The following is a 24112-nucleotide window of genomic DNA, read 5'->3' as shown; positions in this document are numbered from 1 at the left end:
AATCAACTCCCGCCCAACTCGGCTTGTGACCAATCGCATGCAATCTTTTTTTTTTTCTAGACACGGTGGTCGCCACAGAATAGAGCAGGTAGTTCACATATGTGCAATGATGCATTTTTGTACTGAGGTGACCAGGACTGCACACAGTGTTCTATATGGGGTCTAACTTGGGCATTGTATAATCTACGCATAACCTCTCTAGACTTGTATTCCACGCTTTTTGCAATATAGCCATTCGATTTGCCTTTTATTTCCTCACCACATTGGCAAGAGACTTTTAATGATGACTCCCCTATAACCCTGAAATATCCTTTTCAAGGATTTCATGGGTACCATGCACAAAAATAAAATAAAATAAAATAAATAAATGCCAGGATTATGCAAGGGATGTACGAATCACACAACACGTTTGCAAGATTTGAATTGAGAAAAAAAGATTACTGCAATGATCATGTACATTTGTGCAAGGTGTGCAGGAAACTCATTTATTTGACTTCATTTGGGAAAACAAAGTCACAAGCCTTTGCTCACGTGTTCGCCTGGTCTCGAGCTTGATAAGCATTGTACCTGACACTGCTCGGTGACGTTTATTTTGTAGTATTTGCCTGAGCCCATATATTTTGAAACCTGAATCTATATATTGGACAGGCCTTAAGAACGCGGCAGTACCTAATCTGAGCAGCGGTGCCCTGTCCCGGCAGTGAGATGGCTCGGAGTTGCAGCTTGGAGTGTTTGGAGAACCAGCTCCTGTGCCCCATCTGCCTGGAGGTGTTCGCCGAGCCCCTGATGCTGCAATGCGGCCACTCCTATTGCAAGTCGTGCTTGAGCTCGATGACCCTCGACACATACGGCCAGCTCCGGTGCCCCGTGTCCCGCTGCGAGGTGGACGGGGGCAGCTCCCCTCCCAACGTCTCCCTGGCCCGGATTGTGGAAGCCATGAGCGAGCTGAACGACTCTCACCCGGAGCTGGAGAGCTGCCTGCAGCACCACAACCCGCTGAGTCTCTTCTGCGAGCAGGACCAGGAGGTCATCTGCGGGCTGTGTAGCAGCATTGGCGCCCCCTGGAACCATAAGATCACTCCGTTGACCAGCGTGTACAGCAGGATGAAGCTAATCGTGCACGAGGGCTGGTGGGGGTTGGACTCGAGGCAATTCCTGACGTGGCTCTGTATTATATTATCATGTATAATTATGTCGATGTAAAAAAAAAAATCTAATTTGAAATTTATTTCTTTCTTTCTTTCTTTCTTTCTTTCTTTCTTTCTTTCTTTCTTTCTTTTCTGAAACTTGCCTTATTTATTGTAAGTATAATATTAAATAGCCTTGACAATTTACAGTATGAAATGACAGTGTTTCAGTTGGAACTTGAACTAAGAGCCCGTCAATGAATGGAATGTACATACAATCATATATAATGACAAACGCCAGATTTTTTTACATCGCCCACACGGCGATCTTACATGTCAGTTTTATTTGGCGGGTTGCGCAATGACTCTCGCGGGTCTGTGTGTTTTAAAGACAATTCCAATGCGGGTCACTTGGGTGGTCTGGTGCATATCAGTACCAGTGTCCAGCATTAGTGATCTGAACTCATTGTGTTGCCATTGCTGCTGACGTTGGGGTCTGCCAATGATTCTGCTCGTGTTTTCAAACTTCTAACAATCTTATCTTTTTACTTTTATTTTTGGCCATTGCTTTTGGCTTCTGGTGATCACATTTCAAGCAGGCTCCTAAAAATAATAAAGCTTTTTTTCTTTTCAGGCCATTGACTTTGACATTGAGTTAGGCAATAACACAACTATAATCCCTGCACAAAGAATGCTGCTATCACAAACATTAATGAAGCAGGCAAACACGAGGCACGGCAGAAAGATAACCCTTTAGAAGATAACCAGGGTTATTCTGCACTGCTGGATTTGGTCACACGCACATTACAATAGGGTTTGCTATACTTGTTTTTCTTTTTGATGATCACTGCTTATGTGCCAGAGGAGCGATCTAGTACCTGTATGTGCCATTCTGTTACCTGTATTTCATACCCTTTGCCTTTGAGGAGAAGTTTCTTTGAGATAGCATTATCACAGTAGCGTTTACCCCAGCCTAGACTATGAAGAAGCATTAGTAGACCTCAGGAATACCAGCAACACTGTGGATTAGGATATATATTGCACTCAACACTGCCTGTTACAGTACTATGTGCTGCAATGTATCACAAGTGTGTATTGGTTGACACCATTGAGCCATACAATTGCACAGTGACTCAAGACTTTGCCCCTATATTACGCACTGCTTGAGGTCTGAGTGGCCGAGTGCCCAGCAGCGGCGTTCACTCACGGTGCTACACTATACAAGCCTGTCTTTGTTTCATTCTTTAGGAGGATCTTTCTGCTTTGTTGACTGAAATTCAGACGCAGAAAAGAAAGCTGGAGGAGCAGATCTGCGAATCACAGTGAGTAAGGAGACTGACGCGGCAGCAATGTGCTGGCTTTGTGGATAGTGCCAGCTGAGACGAGCAAAAACCAAGTCATTAAAAACAATGTCTTCTTGTTCACTTTGAGAATGAATACATCTAGGGCGTGGTGTGTTCTGTTTCTTCCAGTGGCAGATTTATTACCTTTTCTTGTGGCTGTTTTTTTATTATTTCAGGATATACAGATTTCTCAGGGATTAACATGGCAAACCAAGGTAAACGATGGTAAATAGTATAACCAAGCGAGAAGCACGGTAAACCTGCACAGATATCGTGGTAAACTTTTATAAGGGTACCTTGGTATGAAGATCGCTATGTAAGGGTGAATTAGTATTGCGCTGTGCTGTCCCAAACAGAACGAGTGTGACGTTTTCAAGTGGGTGATCCGGAAGGAGTTTGGGGAGCTGCGGCACTGTCTTGAGGAGGAGGAGTCCATCTTCATGCTCACTGTGGAGATCAGGGCAGCGGCGCTGATCAGCACCCTCCAGAAACAGGTGGATGTGATGGCAAGTTCCAGGAGATCGAGGGGACCCTGGAGCAGCTGAACAATGAGAGCCAACTCAACTTCATCAGGGTGAGCTAGCACCTTCACACACACACACGAGAGAGCCAACTCAACTTCATCAGGGTGAACCAGCACCTTCACACACACACGAGAGAGTCATCTCAGCTTCATCAGGGTGAGCCAGCACCTTCACACACACACACGAGAGAGAGCCAACTCAACTTCATCAGGGTGAACCAGCACCTTCACACACACACGAGAGAGTCATCTCAGCTTCATCAGGGTGAGCCAGCACCTTCACACACACACGAGAGCCAACTCAACTTCATCAGGGTGAACCAGCACCTTCACACACACACACGAGAGCCAACTCAACTTCATCAGGGTGAGCCAGCACCTTCACACACACACGAGAGAGCCAACTCAACTTCATCAGGGTGAGCCAGCACCTTCACACACACACGAGAGCCAACTCAACTTCATCAGGGTGAACCAGCACCTTCACACACACACACGAGAGCCAACTCAACTTCATCAGGGTGAACCAGCACCTTCACACACACACACGAGAGCCAACTCAACTTCATCAGGGTGAGCCAGCACCTTCACACACACACACGAGAGCCAACTCAACTTCATCAGGGTGAGCCAGCACCTTCACACACACACACACGAGAGCCAACTCAACTTCATCAGGGTGAGCCAGCACCTTCACACACACACACGAGAGCCAACTCAACTTCATCAGGGTGAGCCAGCACCTTCACACACACACGAGAGCCAACTCAACTTCATCAGGGTGAACCAGCACCTTCACACACACACACGAGAGAGCCAACTCAACTTCATCAGGGTGAACCAGCACCTTCACACACACACACGAGAGCCAACTCAACTTCATCAGGGTGAGCCAGCACCTTCACACACACACACGAGAGCCAACTCAACTTCATCAGGGTGAGCCAGCACCTTCACACACACACACACGAGAGCCAACTCAACTTCATCAGGGTGAGCCAGCACCTTCACACACACACGAGAGAGCCAACTCAACTTCATCAGGGTGAGCCAGCACCTTCATACACACGAGAGAGAGCCAACTCAACTTCATCAGGGTGAGCCAGCACCTTCACACACACACGAGAGAGCCAACTCAACTTCATCAGGGTGAGCCAGCACCTTCACACACACACGAGAGCCAACTCAACTTCATCAGGGTGAGCCAGCACCTTCACACACACACACGAGAGAGAGCCAACTCAACTTCATCAGGGTGAGCCAGCACCTTCACACACACACACGAGAGCCAACTCAACTTCATCAGGGTGAACCAGCACCTTCACACACACACACACGAGAGAGCCAACTCAACTTCATCAGGGTGAGCCAGCACCTTCACACACACACACGAGAGCCAACTCAACTTCATCAGGGTGAGCCAGCACCTTCACACACACACGAGAGAGCCAACTCAACTTCATCAGGGTGAGCCAGCACCTTCACATACACACGAGAGAGCCAACTCAACTTCATCAGGGTGAGCCAGCACCTTCACACACACACACACGAGAGAGCCAACTCAACTTCATCAGGGTGAGCCAGCACCTTCACACACACACACGAGAGAGCCAACTCAACTTCATCAGGGTGAGCCAGCACCTTCACACACACACACGAGAGCCAACTCAACTTCATCAGGGTGAGCCAGCACCTTCACACACACACGAGAGAGCCAACTCAACTTCATCAGGGTGAGCCAGCACCTTCACACACACACACGAGAGCCAACTCAACTTAATCAGGGTGAACCAGCACCTTCACACACACACACACGAGAGAGCCAACTCAACTTCATCAGGGTGAGCCAGCACCTTCACACACACACACGAGAGCCAACTCAACTTCATCAGGGTGAGCCAGCACCTTCACACACACACGAGAGAGAGCCAACTCAACTTCATCAGGGTGAGCCAGCACCTTCACACACACACACGAGAGAGAGCCAACTCAACTTCATCAGGGTGAGCCAGCACCTTCACACACACACGAGAGAGCCAACTCAACTTCATCAGGGTGAGCCAGCACCTTCACACACACACACGAGAGCCAACTCAACTTCATCAGGGTGAGCCAGCACCTTCACACACACACACGAGAGAGAGCCAACTCAACTTCATCAGGGTGAACCAGCACCTTCACACACACACACGAGAGAGAGCCAACTCAACTTCATCAGGGTGAACCAGCACCTTCACACACACACGAGAGAGCCAACTCAACTTCATCAGGGTGAGCCAGCACCTTCACATACACACGAGAGAGCCAACTCAACTTCATCAGGGTGAGCCAGCACCTTCACACACACACGAGAGCCAACTCAACTTCATCAGGGTGAACCAGCACCTTCACACACACACGAGAGCCAACTCAGCTTCATCAGGGTGAGCCAGCACCTTCACACACACACACGAGAGAGCCAACTCAACTTCATCAGGGTGAACCAGCACCTTCACACACACACGAGAGAGAGCCAACTCAACTTCATCAGGGTGAGCCAGCACCTTCACACACACACACGAGAGCCAACTCAACTTCATCAGGGTGAACCAGCACCTTCACACACACACGAGAGCCAACTCAACTTCATCAGGGTGAGCCAGCACCTTCACACACACACACGAGAGAGCCAACTCAACTTCATCAGGCTGAGCCAGCACCTTCACACACACACGAGAGAGCCAACTCAACTTCATCAGGGTGAGCCAGCACCTTCACACACACACGAGAGAGCCAACTCAACTTCATCAGGGTGAACCAGCACCTTCACACACACACACACGAGAGCCAACTCAACTTCATCAGGGTGAGCCAGCACCTTCACACACACACGAGAGAGCCAACTCAACTTCATCAGGGTGAGCCAGCACCTTCACACACACACACACGAGAGAGCCAACTCAACTTCATCAGGGTGAGCCAGCACCTTCACACACACACACACGAGAGAGCCAACTCAACTTCATCAGGGTGAACCAGCACCTTCACACACACACGAGAGAGCCAACTCAACTTCATCAGGGTGAGCCAGCACCTTCACACACACACACGAGAGAGCCAACTCAACTTCATCAGGGTGAGCCAGCACCTTCACACACACACGAGAGCCAACTCAGCTTCATCAGGGTGAACCAGCACCTTCACACACACACGAGAGAGCCAACTCAACTTCATCAGGGTGAGCCAGCACCTTCACACACACACACGAGAGAGCCAACTCAACTTCATCAGGCTGAGCCAGCACCTTCACACACACACGAGAGAGCCAACTCAACTTCATCAGGGTGAACCAGCACCTTCACACACACACACACGAGAGCCAACTCAACTTCATCAGGGTGAGCCAGCACCTTCACACACACACGAGAGAGCCAACTCAACTTCATCAGGGTGAGCCAGCACCTTCACACACACACACGAGAGAGAGCCAACTCAACTTCATCAGGGTGAGCCAGCACCTTCACACACACACACGAGAGAGCCAACTCAACTTCATCAGGGTGAGCCAGCACCTTCACACACACACGAGAGAGCCATCTCAACTTCATCAGGGTGAGCCAGCACCTTCACACACACACACGAGAGAGCCAACTCAACTTCATCAGGGTGAGCCAGCACCTTCACACACACACGAGAGCCAACTCAACTTCATCAGGGTGAACCAGCACCTTCACACACACACGAGAGAGCCAACTCAACTTCATCAGGGTGAACCAGCACCTTCACACACACACGAGAGCCAACTCAACTTCATCAGGATGAGCCAGCACCTTCACACACACACGAGAGAGAGCCAACTCAACTTCATCAGGGTGAGCCAGCACCTTCACACACACACGAGAGAGAGAGCCAACTCAACTTCATCAGGGTGAACCAGCACCTTCACACACACACACACGAGAGAGCCAACTCAACTTCATCAGGGTGAGCCAGCACCTTCACACACACACGAGAGCCAACTCAACTTCATCAGGGTGAACCAGCACCTTCACACACACACGAGAGAGCCAACTCAACTTCATCAGGGTGAACCAGCACCTTCACACACACACACGAGAGAGAGCCAACTCAACTTCATCAGGGTGAACCAGCACCTTCACACACACACACGAGAGAGCCAACTCAACTTCATCAGGGTGAACCAGCACCTTCACACACACACGAGAGCCAACTCAACTTCATCAGGGTGAGCCAGCACCTTCACACACACACGAGAGAGCCAACTCAACTTCATCAGGGTGAACCAGCACCTTCACACACACACACGAGAGAGAGCCAACTCAACTTCATCAGGGTGAGCCAGCACCTTCACACATACACGAGAGAGAGCCAACTCAACTTCATCAGGGTGAACCAGCACCTTCACACACACACGAGAGAGCCAACTCAACTTCATCAGGGTGAGCCAGCACCTTCACACACACACACGAGAGCCAACTCAACTTCATCAGGGTGAGCCAGCACCTTCACACACACACACGAGAGAGAGCCAACTCAACTTCATCAGGGTGAACCAGCACCTTCACACACACACACGAGAGCCAACTCAACTTCATCAGGGTGAGCCAGCACCTTCACACACACACGAGAGAGAGCCAACTCAACTTCATCAGGGTGAACCAGCACCTTCACACACACACGAGAGCCAACTCAACTTCATCAGGGTGAGCCAGCACCTTCACACACACACGAGAGCCAACTCAACTTCATCAGGGTGAACCAGCACCTTCACACACACACGAGAGAGCCAACTCAACTTCATCAGGGTGAGCCAGCACCTTCACACACACACACGAGAGAGCCAACTCAACTTCATCAGGGTGAGCCAGCACCTTCACACACACACGAGAGAGAGCCAACTCAACTTCATCAGGGTGAACCAGCACCTTCACACACACACACACGAGAGCCAACTCAACTTCATCAGGGTGAACCAGCACCTTCACACACACACGAGAGAGCCAACTCAACTTCATCAGGGTGAGCCAGCACCTTCACACACACACGAGAGAGCCAACTCAACTTCATCAGGGTGAACCAGCACCTTCACACACACACACGAGAGAGAGCCAACTCAACTTCATCAGGGTGAGCCAGCACCTTCACACACACACACGAGAGAGAGCCAACTCAACTTCATCAGGGTGAGCCAGCACCTTCACACACACACGAGAGCCAACTCAACTTCATCAGGGTGAGCCAGCACCTTCACACACACACACGAGAGCCAACTCAACTTCATCAGGGTGAGCCAGCACCTTCACACACACACACGAGAGAGCCAACTCAACTTCATCAGGGTGAGCCAGCACCTTCACACACACACACGAGAGCCAACTCAACTTCATCAGGGTGAGCCAGCACCTTCACACACACACGAGAGAGAGCCAACTCAACTTCATCAGGGTGAACCAGCACCTTCACACACACACGAGAGAGCCAACTCAACTTCATCAGGGTGAGCCAGCACCTTCACACACACACGAGAGAGCCAACTCAACTTCATCAGGGTGAGCCAGCACCTTCACACACACACGAGAGCCAACTCAACTTCATCAGGGTGAGCCAGCACCTTCACACACACACACACGAGAGAGCCAACTCAACTTCATCAGGGTGAGCCAGCACCTTCACACACACACACACGAGAGAGCCAACTCAACTTCATCAGGGTGAGCCAGCACCTTCACACACACACACGAGAGAGCCAACTCAACTTCATCAGGGTGAGCCAGCACCTTCACACACACACACGAGAGAGCCAACTCAACTTCATCAGGGTGAACCAGCACCTTCACACACACACACACGAGAGCCAACTTCATCAGGGTGAGCCAGCACCTTCACACACGCACGAGAGAGCCAACTCAACTTCATCAGGGTGAGCCAGCACCTTCACACACACACGAGAGAGCCAACTCAACTTCATCAGCGTGAGCCAGCACCTTCACACACACACGAGAGCCAACTCAACTTCATCAGGGTGAGCCAGCACCTTCACACACACACGAGAGCCAACTCAACTTCATCAGGGTGAGCCAGCACCTTCACACACACACACGAGAGCCAACTCAACTTCATCAGGGTGAACCAGCACCTTCACACACACACACGAGAGAGCCAACTCAACTTCATCAGGGTGAGCCAGCACCTTCACACACACAGGAGAGAGCCAACTCAACTTCATCAGGGTGAGCCAGCACCTTCACACACACACACGAGAGCCAACTCAACTTCATCAGGGTGAACCAGCACCTTCACACACACACGAGAGAGAGCCAACTCAACTTCATCAGGGTGAGCCAGCACCTTCACACACACACACGAGAGCCAACTCAACTTCATCAGGGTGAGCCAGCACCTTCACACACACACGAGAGAGCCATCTCAGCTTCATCAGGGTGAGCCAGCACCTTCACACACACACGAGAGAGCCAACTCAACTTCATCAGGGTGAGCCAGCACCTTCACACACACACGAGAGAGAGCCAACTCAACTTCATCAGGGTGAGCCAGCACCTTCACACACACACACGAGAGAGCCAACTCAACTTCATCAGGGTGAGCCAGCACCTTCACACACACACACGAGAGAGCCAACTCAACTTCATCAGGGTGAACCAGCACCTTCACACACACACACGAGAGAGCCAACTCAACTTCATCAGGGTGAGCCAGCACCTTCACACACACACACGAGAGAGCCAACTCAACTTCATCAGGGTGAACCAGCACCTTCACACACACACGAGAGAGCCAACTCAACTTCATCAGGGTGAGCCAGCACCTTCACACACACACGAGAGCCAACTCAACTTCATCAGGGTGAGCCAGCACCTTCACACACACACACGAGAGAGCCAACTCAACTTCATCAGGGTGAGCCAGCACCTTCACACACACACACGAGAGCCAACTCAACTTCATCAGGGTGAGCCAGCACCTTCACACACACACGAGAGCCAACTCAACTTCATCAGGGTGAGCCAGCACCTTCACACACACACGAGAGAGCCAACTCAACTTCATCAGGGTGAGCCAGCACCTTCACACACACACGAGAGCCAACTCAACTTCATCAGGGTGAACCAGCACCTTCACACACACACGAGAGAGCCAACTCAACTTCATCAGGGTGAGCCAGCACCTTCACACACACACACACGAGAGCCAACTCAACTTCATCAGGGTGAACCAGCACCTTCACACACACACGAGAGAGCCAACTCAACTTCATCAGGGTGAGCCAGCACCTTCACACACGAGAGAGCCAACTCAACTTCATCAGGGTGAGCCAGCACCTTCACACACACACGAGAGCCAACTCAACTTCATCAGGGTGAGCCAGCACCTTCACACACACACACGAGAGAGCCAACTCAACTTCATCAGGGTGAGCCAGCACCTTCACACACACACACGAGAGCCAACTCAACTTCATCAGGGTGAACCAGCACCTTCACACACACACACGAGAGAGCCAACTCAACTTCATCAGGGTGAACCAGCACCTTCACACACACACGAGAGAGCCAACTCAACTTCATCAGGGTGAACCAGCACCTTCACACACACACGAGAGAGCCAACTCAACTTCATCAGGGTGAGCCAGCACCTTCACACACACACGAGAGCCAACTCAACTTCATCAGGGTGAGCCAGCACCTTCACACACACACACGAGAGAGCCAACTCAACTTCATCAGGGTGAGCCAGCACCTTCACACACACACACGAGAGCCAACTCAACTTCATCAGGGTGAGCCAGCACCTTCACACACACACACGAGAGAGCCAACTCAACTTCATCAGGGTGAACCAGCACCTTCACACACACACGAGAGAGCCAACTCAACTTCATCAGGGTGAACCAGCACCTTCACACACACACGAGAGAGCCAACTCAACTTCATCAGGGTGAGCCAGCACCTTCACACACACACACGAGAGAGAGCCAACTCAACTTCATCAGGGTGAGCCAGCACCTTCACACACGAGAGAGCCAACTCAACTTCATCAGGGTGAGCCAGCACCTTCACACACGCACGAGAGAGCCAACTCAACTTCATCAGGGTGAACCAGCACCTTCACACACACACACGAGAGCCAACTCAACTTCATCAGGGTGAGCCAGCACCTTCACACACACACGAGAGAGCCAACTCAACTTCATCAGGGTGAACCAGCACCTTCACACACACACGAGAGAGCCAACTCAACTTCATCAGGGTGAGCCAGCACCTTCACACACACACGAGAGAGCCAACTCAACTTCATCAGGGTGAGCCAGCACCTTCACACACACACGAGAGAGCCAACTCAACTTCATCAGGGTGAACCAGCACCTTCACACACACACACACGAGAGAGCCAACTCAACTTCATCAGGGTGAACCAGCACCTTCACACACACACACGAGAGAGCCAACTCAACTTCATCAGGGTGAGCCAGCACCTTCACACACACACACGAGAGAGCCAACTCAACTTCATCAGGGTGAGCCAGCACCTTCACACACACACGAGAGAGCCAACTCAACTTCATCAGGGTGAGCCAGCACCTTCACACACACACACGAGAGAGCCAACTCAACTTCATCAGGGTGAGCCAGCACCTTCACACACACACATGAGAGCCAACTCAACTTCATCAGGGTGAGCCAGCACCTTCACACACACACACGAGAGAGCCAACTCAACTTCATCAGGGTGAGCCAGCACCTTCACACACACACACGAGAGAGCCATCTCAACTTCATCAGGGTGAGCCAGCACCTTCACACACACACGAGAGAGCCAACTCAACTTCATCAGGGTGAGCCAGCACCTTCACACACACACGAGAGAGCCAACTCAACTTCATCAGGGTGAACCAGCACCTTCACACACACACGAGAGAGCCAACTCAACTTCATCAGGGTGAGCCAGCACCTTCACACACACACGAGAGCCAACTCAACTTCATCAGGGTGAGCCAGCACCTTCACACACGCACGAGAGAGCCAACTCAACTTCATCAGGGTGAGCCAGCACCTTCACACACACACACGAGAGAGCCAACTCAACTTCATCAGGGTGAGCCAGCACCTTCACACACACACGAGAGAGCCATCTCAGCTTCATCAGGGTGAGCCAGCACCTTCACATACACACGAGAGCCAACTCAACTTCATCAGGGTGAACCAGCACCTTCACACACACACGAGAGAGCCAACTCAACTTCATCAGGGTGAGCCAGCACCTTCACACACACACACGAGAGCCAACTCAACTTCATCAGGGTGAGCCAGCACCTTCACACACACACGAGAGAGCCATCTCAACTTCATCAGGGTGAGCCAGCACCTTCACACACACACACGAGAGAGCCAACTCAACTTCATCAGGGTGAGCCAGCACCTTCACACACACACGAGAGAGAGCCAACTCAACTTCATCAGGGTGAGCCAGCACCTTCACACACACACACGAGAGCCAACTCAACTTCATCAGGGTGAGCCAGCACCTTCACACACACACGAGAGCCAACTCAACTTCATCAGGGTGAACCAGCACCTTCACACACACACGAGAGAGCCAACTCAACTTCATCAGGGTGAGCCAGCACCTTCATACACACGAGAGAGAGCCAACTCAACTTCATCAGGGTGAGCCAGCACCTTCACACACACACGAGAGAGCCAACTCAACTTATTCAGGGTGAGCCAGCACCTTCACACACACACGAGAGCCAACTCAACTTCATCAGGGTGAGCCAGCACCTTCACACACACACACGAGAGAGAGCCAACTCAACTTCATCAGGGTGAGCCAGCACCTTCACACACACACACGAGAGCCAACTCAACTTCATCAGGGTGAACCAGCACCTTCACACACACACACACGAGAGAGCCAACTCAACTTCATCAGGGTGAGCCAGCACCTTCACACACACACGAGAGAGCCAACTCAACTTCATCAGGGTGAGCCAGCACCTTCACACACACACGAGAGAGCCAACTCAACTTCATCAGGGTGAGCCAGCACCTTCACATACACACGAGAGAGCCAACTCAACTTCATCAGGGTGAGCCAGCACCTTCACACACACACACGAGAGAGCCAACTCAACTTCATCAGGGTGAGCCAGCACCTTCACACACACACACGAGAGCCAACTCAACTTCATCAGGGTGAGCCAGCACCTTCACACACACACGAGAGAGCCAACTCAACTTCATCAGGGTGAGCCAGCACCTTCACACACACACACGAGAGCCAACTCAACTTCATCAGGGTGAACCAGCACCTTCACACACACACACACGAGAGAGCCAACTCAACTTCATCAGGGTGAGCCAGCACCTTCACACACACACACACGAGAGCCAACTCAACTTCATCAGGGTGAGCCAGCACCTTCACATACACACGAGAGAGCCAACTCAACTTCATCAGGGTGAGCCAGCACCTTCACACACACACACGAGAGCCAACTCAACTTCATCAGGGTGAGCCAGCACCTTCACACACACACACGAGAGAGAGCCAACTCAACTTCATCAGGGTGAACCAGCACCTTCACACACACACACGAGAGAGAGCCAACTCAACTTCATCAGGGTGAGCCAGCACCTTCACATACACACGAGAGAGCCAACTCAACTTCATCAGGGTGAGCCAGCACCTTCACACACACACACACGAGAGCCAACTCAACTTCATCAGGGTGAGCCAGCACCTTCACACACACACACGAGAGAGCCAACTCAACTTCATCAGGGTGAGCCAGCACCTTCACACACACACGAGAGAGAGCCAACTCAACTTCATCAGGGTGAGCCAGCACCTTCACACACACACGAGAGCCAACTCAACTTCATCAGGGTGAGCCAGCACCTTCACACACACACACGAGAGAGCCAACTCAACTTCATCAGGGTGAGCCAGCACCTTCACACACACACACACGAGAGCCAACTCAACTTCATCAGGGTGAGCCAGCACCTTCACACACACACGAGAGAGCCAACTCAACTTCATCAGGGTGAGCCAGCACCTTCACACACACACACACGAGAGAGCCAACTCAACTTCATCAGGGTGAGCCAGCACCTTCACACACACACACACGAGAGAGCCAACTCAACTTCATCAGGGTGAACCAGCACCTTCACACACACACGAGAGAGCCAACTCAACTTCATCAGGGTGAGCCAGCACCTTCACACACACACACGAGAGAGCCAACTCAACTTCATCAGGGTGAGCCAGCACCTTCACACACACACGAGAGCCAACTCAGCTTCATCAGGGTGAACCAGCACCTTCACACACACACGAGAGAGCCAACTCAACTTCATCAGGGTGAGCCAGCACCTTCACACACACACGAGAGAGCCAACTCAACTTCATCAGGGTGAGCCAGCACCTTCACACACACACACGAGAGAGAGCCAACTCAACTTCATCAGGGTGAGCCAGCACCTTCACACACACACGAGAGAGCCAACTCAACTTCATCAGGGTGAGCCAGCACCTTCACACACACACGAGAGAGCCAACTCAACTTCATCAGGGTGAGCCAGCACCTTCACACACACACACGAGAGAGCCAACTCAACTTCATCAGGGTGAGCCAGCACCTTCACACACACACACGAGAGAGCCAACTCAACTTCATCAGGGTGAACCAGCACCTTCACACACACACGAGAGCCAACTCAACTTCATCAGGGTGAGCCAGCACCTTCACACACACACGAGAGAGAGAGCCAACTCAACTTCATCAGGGTGAACCAGCACCTTCACACACACACGAGAGCCAACTCAACTTCATCAGGGTGAACCAGCACCTTCACACACACACGAGAGAGAGCCAACTCAACTTCATCAGGGTGAACCAGCACCTTCACACACACACGAGAGCCAACTCAACTTCATCAGGGTGAACCAGCACCTTCACACACACACGAGAGAGAGCCAACTCAACTTCATCAGGGTGAACCAGCACCTTCACACACACACACGAGAGAGAGCCAACTCAACTTCATCAGGGTGAGCCAGCACCTTCACACACACACGAGAGCCAACTCAACTTCATCAGGGTGAGCCAGCACCTTCACACACACACGAGAGAGCCAACTCAACTTCATCAGGGTGAGCCAGCACCTTCACACACACACGAGAGAGAGCCAACTCAACTTCATCAGGGTGAACCAGCACCTTCACACACACACGAGAGAGCCAACTCAACTTCATCAGGGTGAGCCAGCACCTTCACACACACACGAGAGAGCCAACTCAACTTCATCAGGGTGAGCCAGCACCTTCACACACACACACGAGAGAGAGCCAACTCAACTTCATCAGGGTGAACCAGCACCTTCACACACACACACACGAGAGAGCCAACTCAACTTCATCAGGGTGAGCCAGCACCTTCACACACACACGAGAGAGCCAACTCAACTTCATCAGGGTGAGCCAGCACCTTCACACACACACACGAGAGAGCCAACTCAACTTCATCAGGGTGAGCCAGCACCTTCACACACACACACGAGAGAGCCAACTCAACTTCATCAGGGTGAACCAGCACCTTCACACACACACGAGAGCCAACTCAACTTCATCAGGGTGAGCCAGCACCTTCACACACACACGAGAGAGAGAGCCAACTCAACTTCATCAGGGTGAACCAGCACCTTCACACACACACGAGAGCCAACTCAACTTCATCAGGGTGAACCAGCACCTTCACACACACACGAGAGAGAGCCAACTCAACTTCATCAGAGTGAACCAGCACCTTCACACACACACGAGAGCCAACTCAACTTCATCAGGGTGAACCAGCACCTTCACACACACACGAGAGAGAGCCAACTCAACTTCATCAGGGTGAACCAGCACCTTCACACACACACACGAGAGAGAGCCAACTCAACTTCATCAGGGTGAGCCAGCACCTTCACACACACACGAGAGCCAACTCAACTTCATCAGGGTGAGCCAGCACCTTCACACACACACGAGAGAGCCAACTCAACTTCATCAGGGTGAGCCAGCACCTTCACACACACACGAGAGAGAGCCAACTCAACTTCATCAGGGTGAACCAGCACCTTCACACACACACGAGAGAGCCAACTCAACTTCATCAGGGTGAGCCAGCACCTTCACACACACACGAGAGAGCCAACTCAACTTCATCAGGGTGAGCCAGCACCTTCACACACACACACGAGAGAGAGCCAACTCAACTTCATCAGGGTGAACCAGCACCTTCACACACACACACACGAGAGAGCCAACTCAACTTCATCAGGGTGAGCCAGCACCTTCACACACACACACACGAGAGAGCCAACTCAACTTCATCAGGGTGAGCCAGCACCTTCACACACACACGAGAGAGCCAACTCAACTTCATCAGGGTGAGCCAGCACCTTCACACACACACACGAGAGCCAACTCAACTTCATCAGGGTGAGCCAGCACCTTCACACACACACACGAGAGAGCCAACTCAACTTCATCAGGGTGAGCCAGCACCTTCACACACACACGAGAGAGAGCCAACTCAACTTCATCAGGGTGAGCCAGCACCTTCACACACACACACGAGAGAGCCAACTCAACTTCATCAGGGTGAGCCAGCACCTTCACACACACACACACGAGAGCCAACTCAACTTCATCAGGGTGAGCCAGCACCTTCACACACACACGAGAGAGCCAACTCAACTTCATCAGGGTGAGCCAGCACCTTCACACACACACACACGAGAGAGCCAACTCAACTTCATCAGGGTGAGCCAGCACCTTCACACACACACACACGAGAGAGCCAACTCAACTTCATCAGGGTGAACCAGCACCTTCACACACACACGAGAGAGCCAACTCAACTTCATCAGGGTGAGCCAGCACCTTCACACACACACACGAGAGAGCCAACTCAACTTCATCAGGGTGAGCCAGCACCTTCACACACACACGAGAGCCAACTCAGCTTCATCAGGGTGAACCAGCACCTTCACACACACACGAGAGAGCCAACTCAACTTCATCAGGGTGAGCCAGCACCTTCACACACACACGAGAGAGCCAACTCAACTTCATCAGGGTGAGCCAGCACCTTCACACACACACACGAGAGAGAGCCAACTCAACTTCATCAGGGTGAGCCAGCACCTTCACACACACACGAGAGAGCCAACTCAACTTCATCAGGGTGAGCCAGCACCTTCACACACACACGAGAGAGCCAACTCAACTTCATCAGGGTGAGCCAGCACCTTCACACACACACACGAGAGAGCCAACTCAACTTCATCAGGGTGAGCCAGCACCTTCACACACACACACGAGAGAGCCAACTCAACTTCATCAGGGTGAACCAGCACCTTCACACACACACGAGAGCCAACTCAACTTCATCAGGGTGAGCCAGCACCTTCACACACACACGAGAGAGAGAGCCAACTCAACTTCATCAGGGTGAACCAGCACCTTCACACACACACGAGAGCCAACTCAACTTCATCAGGGTGAACCAGCACCTTCACACACACACGAGAGAGAGCCAACTCAACTTCATCAGGGTGAACCAGCACCTTCACACACACACGAGAGCCAACTCAACTTCATCAGGGTGAACCAGCACCTTCACACACACACGAGAGAGAGCCAACTCAACTTCATCAGGGTGAACCAGCACCTTCACACACACACACGAGAGAGAGCCAACTCAACTTCATCAGGGTGAGCCAGCACCTTCACACACACACGAGAGCCAACTCAACTTCATCAGGGTGAGCCAGCACCTTCACACACACACGAGAGAGCCAACTCAACTTCATCAGGGTGAGCCAGCACCTTCACACACACACGAGAGAGAGCCAACTCAACTTCATCAGGGTGAACCAGCACCTTCACACACACACGAGAGAGCCAACTCAACTTCATCAGGGTGAGCCAGCACCTTCACACACACACGAGAGAGCCAACTCAACTTCATCAGGGTGAGCCAGCACCTTCACACACACACACGAGAGAGAGCCAACTCAACTTCATCAGGGTGAACCAGCACCTTCACACACACACACACGAGAGAGCCAACTCAACTTCATCAGGGTGAGCCAGCACCTTCACACACACACGAGAGAGCCAACTCAACTTCATCAGGGTGAGCCAGCACCTTCACACACACACACGAGAGAGCCAACTCAACTTCATCAGGGTGAGCCAGCACCTTCACACACACACACGAGAGAGCCAACTCAACTTCATCAGGGTGAACCAGCACCTTCACACACACACGAGAGCCAACTCAACTTCATCAGGGTGAGCCAGCACCTTCACACACACACGAGAGAGAGAGCCAACTCAACTTCATCAGGGTGAACCAGCACCTTCACACACACACGAGAGCCAACTCAACTTCATCAGGGTGAACCAGCACCTTCACACACACACGAGAGAGAGCCAACTCAACTTCATCAGAGTGAACCAGCACCTTCACACACACACGAGAGCCAACTCAACTTCATCAGGGTGAACCAGCACCTTCACACACACACGAGAGAGAGCCAACTCAACTTCATCAGGGTGAACCAGCACCTTCACACACACACACGAGAGAGAGCCAACTCAACTTCATCAGGGTGAGCCAGCACCTTCACACACACACGAGAGCCAACTCAACTTCATCAGGGTGAGCCAGCACCTTCACACACACACGAGAGAGCCAACTCAACTTCATCAGGGTGAGCCAGCACCTTCACACACACACGAGAGAGAGCCAACTCAACTTCATCAGGGTGAACCAGCACCTTCACACACACACGAGAGAGCCAACTCAACTTCATCAGGGTGAGCCAGCACCTTCACACACACACGAGAGAGCCAACTCAACTTCATCAGGGTGAGCCAGCACCTTCACACACACACACGAGAGAGAGCCAACTCAACTTCATCAGGGTGAACCAGCACCTTCACACACACACACACGAGAGAGCCAACTCAACTTCATCAGGGTGAGCCAGCACCTTCACACACACACACACGAGAGAGCCAACTCAACTTCATCAGGGTGAGCCAGCACCTTCACACACACACGAGAGAGCCAACTCAACTTCATCAGGGTGAGCCAGCACCTTCACACACACACACGAGAGCCAACTCAACTTCATCAGGGTGAGCCAGCACCTTCACACACACACACGAGAGAGCCAACTCAACTTCATCAGGGTGAGCCAGCACCTTCACACACACACACGAGAGAGCCAACTCAACTTCATCAGGGTGAACCAGCACCTTCACACACACACACACGAGAGCCAACTTCATCAGGGTGAGCCAGCACCTTCACACACGCACGAGAGAGCCAACTCAACTTCATCAGGGTGAGCCAGCACCTTCACACACACACGAGAGAGCCAACTCAACTTCATCAGGGTGAGCCAGCACCTTCACACACACACGAGAGCCAACTCAACTTCATCAGGGTGAGCCAGCACCTTCACACACACACGAGAGCCAACTCAACTTCATCAGGGTGAGCCAGCACCTTCACACACACACACGAGAGCCAACTCAACTTCATCAGGGTGAACCAGCTTCTTCACACACACACACGAGAGAGCCAACTCAACTTCATCAGGGTGAGCCAGCACCTTCACACACACAGGAGAGAGCCAACTCAACTTCATCAGGGTGAGCCAGCACCTTCACACACACACACGAGAGCCAACTCAACTTCATCAGGGTGAACCAGCACCTTCACACACACAGGAGAGAGAGCCAACTCAACTTCATCAGGGTGAGCCAGCACCTTCACACACACACACGAGAGCCAACTCAACTTCATCAGGGTGAGCCAGCACCTTCACACACACACGAGAGAGCCATCTCAGCTTCATCAGGGTGAGCCAGCACCTTCACACACACACGAGAGAGCCAACTCAACTTCATCAGGGTGAGCCAGCACCTTCACACACACACGAGAGAGAGCCAACTCAACTTCATCAGGGTGAGCCAGCACCTTCACACACACACACGAGAGAGCCAACTCAACTTCATCAGGGTGAGCCAGCACCTTCACACACACACACGAGAGAGCCAACTCAACTTCATCAGGGTGAACCAGCACCTTCACACACACACACGAGAGAGCCAACTCAACTTCATCAGGGTGAGCCTGCACCTTCACACACACACACGAGAGAGCCAACTCAACTTCATCAGGGTGAGCCAGCACCTTCACACACACACGAGAGAGCCAACTCAACTTCATCAGGGTGAGCCAGCACCTTCACACACACACGAGAGCCAACTCAACTTCATCAGGGTGAGCCAGCACCTTCACACACACACACGAGAGAGCCAACTCAACTTCATCAGGGTGAGCCAGCACCTTCACACACACACACGAGAGCCAACTCAACTTCATCAGGGTGAGCCAGCACCTTCACACACACACGAGAGCCAACTCAACTTCATCAGGGTGAGCCAGCACCTTCACACACGCACGAGAGAGCCAACTCAACTTCATCAGGGTGAGCCAGCACCTTCACACACACACGAGAGCCAACTCAACTTCATCAGGGTGAACCAGCACCTTCACACACACACGAGAGAGCCAACTCAACTTCATCAGGGTGAGCCAGCACCTTCACACACACACACGAGAGAGCCAACTCAACTTCATCAGGGTGAACCAGCACCTTCACACACACACGAGAGAGCCAACTCAACTTCATCAGGGTGAGCCAGCACCTTCACACACACACACACGAGAGCCAACTCAACTTCATCAGGGTGAACCAGCACCTTCACACACACACGAGAGAGCCAACTCAACTTCATCAGGGTGAGCCAGCACCTTCACACACGAGAGAGCCAACTCAACTTCATCAGGGTGAGCCAGCACCTTCACACACACACACGAGAGAGCCAACTCAACTTCATCAGGGTGAGCCAGCACCTTCACACACACACACGAGAGAGCCAACTCAACTTCATCAGGGTGAGCCAGCACCTTCACACACACACACGAGAGAGCCAACTCAACTTCATCAGGGTGAACCAGCACCTTCACACACACACACGAGAGCCAACTCAACTTCATCAGGGTGAGCCAGCACCTTCACACACACACACGAGAGAGCCAACTCAACTTCATCAGGGTGAACCAGCACCTTCACACACACACACGAGAGCCAACTCAACTTCATCAGGGTGAGCCAGCACCTTCACACACACACGAGAGAGCCAACTCAACTTCATCAGGGTGAACCAGCACCTTCACACACACACGAGAGAGCCAACTCAACTTCATCAGGGTGAACCAGCACCTTCACACACACACGAGAGAGCCAACTCAACTTCATCAGGGTGAGCCAGCACCTTCATACACACGAGAGAGCCAACTCAACTTCATCAGGGTGAGCCAGCACCTTCACACACACACGAGAGCCAACTCAACTTCATCAGGGTGAGCCAGCACCTTCACACACACACACGAGAGCCAACTCAACTTCATCAGGGTGAGCCAGCACCTTCACACACACACGAGAGAGCCAACTCAACTTCATCAGGGTGAGCCAGCACCTTCACACACACACGAGAGCCAACTCAACTTCATCAGGGTGAACCAGCACCTTCACACACACACACGAGAGCCAACTCAACTTCATCAGGGTGAGCCAGCACCTTCACACACACACGAGAGAGCCAACTCAACTTCATCAGGGTGAACCAGCACCTTCACACACACACGAGAGAGCCAACTCAACTTCATCAGGGTGAGCCAGCACCTTCACACACACACGAGAGAGCCAACTCAACTTCATCAGGGTGAGCCAGCACCTTCATACACACGAGAGAGCCAACTCAACTTCATCAGGGTGAGCCAGCACCTTCACACACACACGAGAGCCAACTCAACTTCATCAGGGTGAGCCAGCACCTTCACACACACACACGAGAGCCAACTCAACTTCATCAGGGTGAGCCAGCACCTTCACACACACACACGAGAGCCAACTCAACTTCATCAGGGTGAGCCAGCACCTTCACACACACACACGAGAGCCAACTCAACTTCATCAGGGTGAGCCAGCACCTTCACACACACACACGAGAGCCAACTCAACTTCATCAGGGTGAGCCAGCACCTTCACACACACACACGAGAGAGCCATCTCAACTTCATCAGGGTGAACCAGCACCTTCACACACACACGAGAGAGAGCCAACTCAACTTCATCAGGGTGAGCCAGCACCTTCACACACACACGAGAGAGAGCCAACTCAACTTCATCAGAATTAGTCTACTGTGCCACCTTTATAAAACACCTGTAGCATATTAACCTGTTTCTGTTTGTTTCACAGAAGTATGGCTCCATTGCTCCTGGGTAAGTGAAGTTTCATGTCTTTGCAGGACATCATTAACAGTTGAAGTTTAGTAATATAAATTGCAGCAGATTTTGGAAATTAAAGATGCAAAAAAAAATACATAAATTGGTTACTGGAAACTAGGATTCAATTGTATATAAGGTCAAAAGTTATAAATGAGGCTACATGACATAGGCAACAGTGATCCTCTATACAATACCTTTTGACATGGTTTGGTGATGTAGACTAGTGGGGGCTTGGAACCACTAATCTAACGTTACTTAAAAGCCTAGAGCTTGTGGTTTTGTAACTGTGTGCTCCTCTGGGTCTCTAGATGCAGAGAGGCTCAGCAGAAGCAGCAGAGGCGAGACAGGGTCTACAGCGCCATCACCTTCAAACCAGGCTTCCACCACGACGACATTAAGATCACAGTCTGGAAGAAGCTGCACAGGAGGATCCTGCCAGGTGAGCTCCGTCCGTCTGTCTGTCTGATGTCTCCTCGGGAAAGCACTACTGGGAGGTGACTACGAGCCGCAAAGGCAAGCTGCCCAAGAACCCTGAGAGCGGTGTGTTGCTCATCGGCCTGAAGGACAGCCGGCTGTACGAGGCCTTCGCCAGCCACCGCACCGCCCTGCCCCTGGCGTCGCGGCCCGCCAAGATCGGAGTCTTCCTGGACTACGAGAAGGAAGAGCTCACCTTTTATAATGCAGACAGCCCCCAGGAGCTGAGCTTCATCTACAGCTTCCAGACCGAGCTGCAGGGCAAGGTGTACCCGCTCCTGGACACCTGCTGGCATGAGAGAGGATGCAACACACTGCCGCTCATCCTCACCCAGCCACACACGGGCAAGCGTGCCTCAGAGCCAGAGCCAGCATCCTTAACACAGAAGTGACGGAAGTACTGGGCATAAAACAAACACGTCTTCAAGTGTATAGAGAATGAATTGCATAGGGATATACTTGTCTTCAAGTGTATAGAGAATGAATTGCATAGGGATATACTTGTCTTCAAGTGTATAGAGAATGAATTGCATAGGGATATACTTGTCTTCAAGTGTACAGAGAATGAATTGCATAGGGTAGGGTAAGCTGGGATAAAGGGTCTCTATTAATCAATTCAGTATAATTATTATTCATTTTTTAAATGTACATGCAACTTTCTGTGTTACTAAGCACCAGGGACTGTAAATCAATGCAATTCCTGTTTATAAAATAAATAAACAAATGTACTCAACAAAACTTTATCCGAAGTTCTATGTTTTAGAGTTAATGTCACCCTCACGGCTACAAACCAGGTACTGATTTAGGAGGACTGAAGATCAACGGGCAATCTACTTTATTCATTTGCCGTGGGTTACTGTGGAAACAGATTAATACTGGCTATCCCTGCATTCAGCCTGTGTCTTGTTATGGAATTCTTTCTGGTTTATCCAGAAATCCAATTGCTTACCACTACTTTTCTTGAAATACCCTTTTATTCCACCAGGGGTCGTCTTTGACATTAAAATCTCTTTTTCTTTCTACTATCATTAGCTTCAGTTGTGTGTGTTTCATACTGGACAGTTGAAAATTGAAATGACCGAACCAACACGGAGGACTGAGCAGCTCTACAGTTGCAGCCTCGTGTCCAGTTTGGTTCTGATGCTGCAGGTGCACACAACACAACTCAAACTAGTGTTCTTTCAGTTCCAGAAG

At 51.5% G+C, this 24112-nt stretch overlaps 1 protein-coding gene across 1 annotated transcript; it reads left to right on the top strand.

The window, feature by feature from the left end:
• The first annotated feature begins 7 nt into the window (after nucleotides 1-7).
• On the top strand, nucleotides 8-1277 carry LOC131700519 (E3 ubiquitin-protein ligase TRIM50-like). The gene has a single exon (XM_058998253.1). It carries the CDS (start codon nucleotides 706-708, stop codon nucleotides 1201-1203), a length of 498 nt encoding a protein of 165 aa, XP_058854236.1. The 5' UTR covers nucleotides 8-705; the 3' UTR covers nucleotides 1204-1277.
• Nucleotides 1278-24112: the final 22835 nt, after the last annotated feature.

This window comes from Acipenser ruthenus, chromosome 24 (assembly GCF_902713425.1).
Source record: "Acipenser ruthenus chromosome 24, fAciRut3.2 maternal haplotype, whole genome shotgun sequence".
Lineage (NCBI taxonomy): Eukaryota > Metazoa > Chordata > Actinopteri > Acipenseriformes > Acipenseridae > Acipenser > Acipenser ruthenus.
The sequence above is the reverse complement of the archived record's forward strand: the minus strand, read 5'-3'. Positions and strand labels throughout refer to the sequence as shown.